The following is a 9,397-nucleotide window of genomic DNA, read 5'->3' on the forward strand; positions in this document are numbered from 1 at the left end:
TGAATGGGTGAATGTGAGGCATAAGTTGTAAAGTGCATTTGGATAAAAGTGGTATATAAATGCAGTCCATTTACCATTTTTAATATTGCGGCATGGCGGCCTACAGCAGGCATTCTTAAAGTGTAGCCTTTTTTTCAAAACCAATGTTGGGTCCCTAAATTGACCCTCAGTCATCAAAACTTTGAGAACCCCTGGCCCAGGGGTCAGCAACCTTTACTATCAAAAGAGCCACTTTTCCCCCGTCCCACAAAATAAAATGCTCAGGGAGCTGCACAACCTATTTACCCTTAAAATGAAGATAACACAGTGTATAACGTTTTATATATCCCCAAGCGTACCCCACATTTAGCATAAAACGCCTGACAATTGCATACCCAAAGTAATTTGCGATTTATTATACTTTATACTTATAGCACACAGTTTGTTGCATTAATGGGATTATAAAGCAACACAAAGAAAAATTTTGACTTTTTATTGCTGTTTTTACCCGTTACTTATAACAAAGGAAAACCTCAAACTCTTATGAAGAGGAGAAAAAATACTTGCGGTGTAGACCTACTTTTAAATAAAACACAGAAGAGGAGACAAAACACTGGTGTCTATAGACCGACTTTGAAATAAAACCCTGAACTATTCAGGTATATTTGAGTCCTTCCCTTATTTGTGGAACATTTATCAAATAAAAAGTAGTCCACTTTGAAAAAAGACTACCATGTGTAGACCTACTTTGAAATAAAACACAGAAAAGGAGAAAAAAAACACTGGCATCTGTAGAACTACTTTGAAATAAAACCCTGAACTATGCAGCTCTATTACTAGAGTCCTTCCCTTATTTGTGGAAAATCTATAAAATAAAAAGTAAATTTTTCATTGTTCGCAAATTTCGCACCACATATCAGGCATACAGGTAAGCCTTTTGTTGACTAAATATCTTAGTTGATGAAATATTTTTTCATTTCAGTGTCACTGTGTCACAGTATGACATCGATTTTTAAAAGATTTGTCAATACCCCGCAGATTCCCTGGACAGTATACGTGCACGAATTGGGAAACCAGCATAGAAAGAAAAGAGAAGACAGTTCAGTTTTATTCCATCTTAAAAACCAGTTGAGTTTTATTTGAGAGTTGAGAGACCATGAGAATCTGCTGCCATTCCAGAGCTCCAGAGTACATCCACATGATGATCCAGTTATTTAATTTCCTAATACCCACAACAGATTACGTGCAGCAGCAACCCCCTGATTAAAACCACGCAGCACGCGCGTTCTTTAACGCTACGTAAAAAAAGAACTGTTGATTCAAACCAGTTGTAAAATAACAGAATGAGAGGTTACTTACTGTAGATACAAGGCTGGTGACGACGTCACACCCATTGCACAGTGGTTGTCAAAAGCTCATGTCAACACACGGTTAAGTCACTTTGCGCCCCCCCCCATCGCAGAGCGAATGGGTTCGGTTTTTAATTTACATTTTTTTTTTGTGAGCGTGAAAAACGTCTGCGTGGATATTTCATCTCGACGATCGAAATCCCGACAGAGAGGAGAGTAGAAGCGTCTCCAGTAAGGAGAGCATTTCAGGTCTTCTTGATTATATATTATGGGGAGCCTTTATATTTTTTTCTCCCTTCTATCTGTGATTAACTTGTGATTTTTGTCTGGCTCTTAATATCAAAAGGAGTGTATATTTGTAATATTGGGGGGCCGTGTACTGTGACCTATCATAATATACATGGTGTAAATGACTTGGCTGAGTGTTTTGTGTCAGCCTGCCTGGACTGCCAGATTGGCAGGCAGCAGTACTTAAAGGAACACGCCAACTTTTTGGGAAATTCACTTATTTGCCATCTACCCTGGAGTTAGACAAGCAGATACCCTTTTCTTCTTTGTGCATGCATTAGGCTTAGGGAACAGCCGCTCCATTAGCCTAGCTTAGCGTCATTCACTGGAAGTAGGTGTGCTAGTGTAGCCTAGTTCCCAACAGTCACGAAATACACTCCAAATACAACTCCAAAACGTTCCTGTTGTGACCTGTATATTTACCACGTTAAAAAAAAACTGCTGCCTGGGCGCAGTGATTTCATCACCTCAAAAGCCCAGTTTTTCAAAAAGCAACAGGGCTTTTGAGGTGATGAAATCACTGCGCCCAGGGAGCAGTGGTTCGGCAAAAAGAAAGTCTGAGTACATCTGCTTACTTAGAAAAAAGATTTCTCGTTTTTTATATATTTTTCTCCACGTGGTAAATACACAGGTCACAACATGTTTACAGGAACATTTTAGAGTTGTATTTAGAGTGTATTTCATGACTGTTGGGAACTAGGCTACGCTGGCACACCTACTTCCAGTGAATGACGCTAAGCTAGGCTAACAACGTGGCTGTCCCTAAGCCTAATGCATGCACAGAGAAGAAAAGGGTATCTGCTTGTCTAACTCCAGGGTAGATGGCAAATAAGCTAATTTCCCCAAAAAGTTGGGGTGTTCCTTTAATAGGTCAAACAGTGGATTTGCGCCCCACCAGACAAAGTTGGTCGCTCACAGAATTAAAGCGTTTTTGAGTCAGTATTTCAACTCGAAATTTTGTTTATCTAGGTTTGCCGATTCTTTCAAGCAAGCAATTTATTTATATTCCAATAATAACATCTGTATTTATGTACACATCAACAACATTTCTTGTCTCAACCCCCCCCCCCCCTGCCCCCCAAAATCAAAAATCTAAATGAACCCCAAACAATATTGTCAACTGCCTACACAATAATGGTAGACGGGTATAATTAGTCAAATATATCAAAAAGAAGGTGAAACATCTAAGAAAAAGCAGTTAACAAACATTCATCATAATATTAATTGTACTTAAATAAAATAAACAAAAGGAATAGAGCCTAGCTTTAATATGGGCCTCCCAAGCCTTGTCCTCATCCAAAACGGAGACCCGTCTTTAGACGATGGACGCTTTTACCGTTTTGGAAACAATCTCAATCAATAAATTGACCGAATGGTTGGGAGGGGCCTCAACATATTTGCCAACATAAGGTTATGACTAAATAAAAGGTTTTCAACTCCCAATATCCTGGAATTGACAAATAGCAAGACTGGTCCCAAAACAAATTCAGTTACATGAAACCTCTTCCTCGTCGGTTAGTTAGTTAGTTAGTTAAAGGTAAAACCTATGTGGAAAGCAGCATCATGGACAAGAAGGGAATAGCATTAGATCCAGAGCGTTAGAATAGTCCACTCAAAACCAGTCAAATAGGCGAGTTACTGTACTGTTATGGGTGCATCTCAATTAAAGTAGCCTCTTTTCCGTATAAAGTATTTCATCCCAAGAGAACCCACTTAAAGTAAACACTACAGGATTAGGGGTTCAGTCCAAAGAGCTATATGTACAGTATTTTACCCCCTGATCCATTATTACATTAAATTACATCCTCTAAAATTGTACTATTTTATAAGCAAAGTTATGACAAATGAATTAGGATTCAATAGTCGAGTTTCACTTTCCTGCTATATCTCAGTTTGGCATGTAATTGCCTCAATGAGTCTTTTCTACACCCTGCTCTGCCAAGTTGGTTTTATCCAATGCCCTGGTTGTGTTCAATTAGCTTATTTACTCATTAAAAAGGATGTTTTGAAACTCTAAACCTGCAGTTCAATACCGATGGAATGGCTATATTATGGAATTGAAGCTGTGTTTCCGATTCCCCTTCGATTTTAACATTACCTTCACATCTCTCGTATACTTTTCCTAATGAGGTGAAGGTAAAAATTACAAGCAAAGGAAGGATTTTTAGAAAACGCATTGAGACGCACCCATTCCAGGTATCGGTTTATGGAGCGGCATAGACCAAGCAGCAGCCCCATAGTTTACTGTACATTTCAATGGCAGACTGACTTACATTCAAATAATACTTGACCCATTCCCCAGGCCACACAACTACTGTAGAAATATAAACAACTTACAGGCTAGAGAGAGAGAGAGAGAGAGAGAGCATGTTTCTATTTGCATGTTTCCATCTAGCGCCGTTACAAGGAGTGAGACGGTGCGCTTGTTTGTCAACCTGGGATAGCCCGGTTGGGGTAGAGCTGTCGGTCTTCAGGTAGAGGGCGTCAAACTCAACGCGCCCAGGCTACTGCAGGTTGCAATGCAAGCGCACACAGGAGTGAATATACTTCACTGGCAGTGTTGCACATAGTATTAAAAACCATTTGACCCCCCCAAAAAAAATATATCAACATTTGTTTTTTGTGTGTGTGTGTGTGTGTGTGCGTTAAAACAAAACAGGAAAGAGAAGGAACAAGAAAAGGCTGCTGTCTAGCGTCAGGCTCTAGCTAGTCCAGGAGGATCAGGTGACTGGCACATCCCCATGTTCTAAAATGACTTCGTCGTCAGTTAATGCAGAAAGTTAATGCTTTCGGGATTTTGGGATCAACAGTTGTGGACAGCTACAAACCAAAATGTAAATAGAAAATCTAAACGAAGACTAAAGAGATTAGTGAGATTGATTGGTATTGGGACATGCACACCTTAACCCTCAGATGCATAGCATATTCAAAAGCTTTTGATGCACAACATGGATCAAAATGACCCGTGTGAATTAATTAGGCTACTGATTAATCTATTCCTCATCACACATGAATACAATTGGGCTCATTGGATCCACAAGAGCCTCAGATTTCCAGTCATACCCGATTTATGCAAGTCCAAGACTGTTTAGGGACCCCAGAATGCAGAAATAGTCAAATACTAAATGTTTAGAATAAGCGAAAATAACAAATTTGTACTGCCTGCAAGAATGCCTTGTTTTTGTCCGAAACTGCCTGGGATTATAGGATAGAATGGGCATGTCTGTAAAGGGGATACTTATGGGTATGCAGAGAACCCATTCCCATTCTGATATCTTGATGTGAGAGGTCAAAGAACTTTTAAAATGGCCATGCCAGTTTTCCCTCGCCAAAATGTTGCCTAGCGTTGGTTGGAGCATTATTTAGCCCCCTTCCTGACAAGCTAGCAGGTTACACGTGTGTTTGTGAAAAAATTAAACTTAGTTGAGGAATCCATTAAATATTGAGTAATTAAATGCATAACATGCAAAGATATCAAGCAAAATAATTAGCTCGGGTCATTTTTGACCCATGCTATGTATCTGAGGGTTAATAGCAGGTTGGCAGTCTTGTATACTGCATTCATAATGACACATTAACAATACCTTCTAGTCCATTACCTTCTTCCAAAACTATCAGACCTATCTCAAACACTCTTTTCTTGATCCTACAATCACGACGATCACTTTGCCTTGGTTGAAAGCAACAGTTGTGATTGGAGGAGGATCAAGAAAAGTGGGCAGGGTTTGAGACAGGACGATTGTGCATTGTGTGTAATCAACCTCCAGTCCCGACACATTTCAGGCTCATAAATAACCAGGTTTTACCTGCGTTGAGAAAACCAGCCCATGAAACATACTAAAATACAATAAGTGCAGAACGGTGTGTGTGTGTGGGGGCCAAATGTGCCATTTGGAAAATCAAACATCATGGATGATACAACTAGTGAGGAACGTATGGCCAAGACACACAAAACACTGACATTCAGATGTATGTAGTGTGACCGTTTGGGTTGTCGCAGTTAAACACAAGAAAGGAAAAGCAAGCATGTGTGTGCATCCCTTTCAAAGATGGTACAAATGTGCAGCTTCTGGCATTTTGGAAAGGGAAAAAAGGGTAAATGTGTTGAAACCACAACATTTCCAAATCAAGTAGCAAAAGGGACTGTGCTTGTGCTGCCCGCTACCAAAAACCAAACAAACATTCGGAAATAATTAATTGACCCTTTTCTTTCAAAGCCCTTTTTTTTTTTTTTGCTTCTCAGTCATGGCACCAGATATACGATAGGAACACCAATAATGGCACCGCACAGCTAACACCAAATAAATGTGTCGCTAGCACCACATCATGGCAAAACACCGCCTTAAGATGCTAACTCTATGTTAGCATACAGGTAAGAGGATTCCTTATGGTGGTAGCAGAGAGCTTGTATATTTAGCATGTTTAAAATATGCTTGTGTCAACATTTTTTATTATACTTGCTTGAAGAGGATCAATGTGATGAAGATAATGGTTAGTATGAAGAGGGGGTCTATCGCCCTCAATAGCTGCACTCTTCTGTGACGTACGACTGTGTGTACGGTAGATCCGGTTTACTCTGCTTTCCGTTGCTTTTGCCTCGACAATCCCAATCTACTTTTCCCTCCAAAAACCCGACCACGTGCATGAAGCGTGTCAGCCACTTAGATAAGATGTCATTTAGTCCTCCTGGTTGAAGCCCATAGAGCCGTGCACACTCAGCAATTTTCTTTCCCCCGCGACGTGTGTTGCATTGTGGGTTAGTCTAGAAGGGCTGAATGATCCGGGAGGGGTTGACGTGTTTTATGCACATGGTCCAATGCGATCCAAATGGTGCTCCAGTGCAAAGCTCCACCCGCAGGAAATAAAGCCGGAATACTTATAAGGGCATACTGGGGCGGAGCCTGTGGCAGCCTTAAGCCCCTCCTCTTTTTGCTGTGTGCCAGTCAGTTTTGGGGCCTCTCCCATTGGCTGATTTCAGTCTCTGGACTGGTAAAAGAGGATGTATCCTGACTCAGAGTTCTTAGAAATGTCCGACGTTAGGCCGTAGAACTCCTCGATGGCCTGGGCGTCGATTTTCTGGAAAAGAGGAGAATTGTGTTTTGAGAGACAAATAAAGGACAGACAGAGAAGACTTTGTGGAAGTATTCGAAGGTCTAAATAGTGCAGAGAGAACATTTGGTTAGGGGGGTTGACAGAAATATTGATGATATATAGAGGTCTGCTTTCATATCGGTGGCTGTGGCCATATCAGTGGTTTCCAAAAGGTTCTTGGCACAGAGGCAGTAAAATGAAGAATAGTTTAATATCTAAATATTTTCATTGACTGGAGAACACACAAGATCAAAATACTATTTACTGTTACAAGTATGTTCTGAATCATATAGATGGATATGTAGAGTGCAGACTTCTGCCAAGGCCTAGCAATCTCCCCACTTTGCTATTGCTTTCACATTTGACTGGGTAATGATGACAGAAACAAGAGTTGCTGATATCGCCAGTCTCAACAGACCCAGGCTATAAATCCACATGGTGGCGCCAGAGGAAAGGTCACAAGGTCACAAAAATCAACAAGTTTCGAGTCGTGAATATTCACAGCAAATGTTGTCGAGTCATTACATGTCGAGATGTACTGCAAACAGATGCACACACTCGCCCACAGACACACATCTGAAAACATATCCTCCACCTCTACCGCGTGGTGAAGGTAATAACAAAAAAACTTCTCCGATGGGGTCCCTGGGACAAGGTCTTGGGGATCTTAACACATTGGGCGCCGGGGGTTGTGCCCATCATTGTACCCACCAGTCTGCCACCGTTGAAAGCCTATGGAGATGTTTACCTTCTTTGCAGGGCTATAACTTTTTAAATTGTATTGCTATATTGACATTACTATGGCCCATTCAACATCGATTATCTATCGTTCAGGATGTGGGAACGTTATATTTTTTCATTCATACATTGTTGTGTTAATACCGTCTAGAATATAAGTATGTTTTTAAGGTTTTCTGCTGTAATTCCAAAAATGAGTTATAGGCCCTGACGCATATGATAGATTATCGATTGGCGTTTCTTTCCTATACACGCTATATTAAAAAATTCAAATGTATATGATCGGTATACATTATGTTTCATCATGCGTGAAGGAAAGGGGGGGGGGGGGTCGTTTATAATTCCTTGATAGTCAGTAACAGCTTTATTTAGTATGGGTTGATATCTTGATCAGATGGTTTGCAGTGAAATTAATAAACAATCGGGCTGAACATAACGTTAGTGTCCTCTTACCGTTCGCCGATGAGACTGGAGGAAAAAGATCCCAGTTATTTGACGCCGATCTCCTAGATCCATTTCCGGTTTGTATGGCGCAATAAACGCAGAAATCATATTGATTATTGAGTTTAGAAAGCGATCCAAATGCACTATAGTGTTTGTCTGGATCCACGTAACAAGATATTACTGCCGGAGGGATTTCCTCGATGCACCAGCGCCACTTCCGGTTTTGGCGAGAGTGTAACTCGCCCGACCATCCACCAGGCGGCGGTATTGAGGCGTTGCAATCTCATACAGGGTGCCGCTGCAGTCCGGAGGGAGACTGGATGAATTGTGAATGCCATGGCGAAAAAATTAAATATTGATCCCAAAAACGATTTACGCTGTTGTTGGCATTCAACGCATGGCGGGCAAAAACGGTGTAAGTCGTTTTTGGCGACCAATGTGTTAATGTGTATCTATGCACAAAAGAGATGATATTTTCCAGCAAATCTCTTCATTACAACAAGATTGTGTAAGCTAAGCAGGTGAGGTGTTTGCAGGTTAAGTATTTAATCTTACCTCCGATATGTGAGGCGTGCGCCGAAGTAGACGGCAGAATTTAAATTTTTTCAAATACCGCTGCCGACTCCCGAGCCTCATTCCGTCAATCATTTGGCGATCTCAGAAATGATTGGACAGGGGTTGTAACGAATGAGTGTGGCTTTCCAATGGTACCCCACGTGGGAATGAGCGAATCAGGGATCTAGGTGAAAAGTCACGAGTGCAAACAGGAAGAGATATTTCCACGGAATGCATTGGAGTCAATGAGGAAATCATTTTCTGCAGCCTTTTTTTTTTATTATTTAAAATCGCTCCTAATCACTAATTTCTGGACAGATTTTTATGAAATTTGGACATGTACTACACAGCCTATCCAATTTTTCAATCATCAATCATCTTTCAAAAGAGACCAGGCTCATGCATGTGCTATAAGTATAAAGTATAGTATTTTGGTTTGCAAGAAAAGTATGCATTCCTCAAGTTCAAGTAAAACATTGCCACTTTTGGGGGCGCCAGGTTAAAATGTTGTGACGTCAACGAGCTGTATATGTTGAACACTCCACCCAGGGTCTGAACCTTCCAGAGCGGAGCCAGGGTCTGAACCTTCCAGAGGGGAGGCCAGGGTCTGAACCTTTCAGAGGGGAGCCAGGGTCTGAACCTTCCAGAGGGGAGCCAGGGTCTGAACCTTCCAGAGGGGAGCCAGGGTCTGAACCTTCCAGAGGGGAGCCAGGGTCTGAACCTTCCAGAGGGGAGCCAGGGTCTGAACCTTTCAGAGGGGAGCCAGGGTCTGAACCTTCCAGAGGGGAGCCAGGGTCTGAACCTTCCAGAGGGGAGCCAGGGTCTGAACCTTCCAGAGGGGAGCCAGGGTCTGGACCTTCCAGAGGGGAGCCAGGGTCTGAACCTTCCAGAGGGGAGCCAGGGTCTGAACCTTCCAGAGGGGAGCCAGGGTCTGAACCTTCCAGAGGGGGGCC

The 9,397-nt window shown here is 41.8% G+C and overlaps 1 protein-coding gene across 1 annotated transcript in view; it reads right to left on the reverse strand.

The window, feature by feature from the left end:
- Positions 1-2,378: 2,378 nt before the first annotated feature.
- usp12b (ubiquitin specific peptidase 12b) overlaps positions 2,379-9,397 on the reverse strand; it is a 98,128-nt gene continuing 91,109 nt past the window's right edge. Inside the window, exon 10 of the mRNA XM_084327886.1 lies at positions 2,379-6,692. Coding sequence (XP_084184012.1) covers positions 6,591-6,692 — 102 coding nt within the window. The 3' untranslated portion in view covers positions 2,379-6,590. The remainder of the gene's footprint in view (positions 6,693-9,397) is intronic.

This window comes from Notolepis coatsorum (assembly GCF_963971535.1).
Source record: "Notolepis coatsorum genome assembly, chromosome: 13".
Taxonomy (NCBI): domain Eukaryota; kingdom Metazoa; phylum Chordata; class Actinopteri; order Aulopiformes; family Paralepididae; genus Notolepis; species Notolepis coatsorum.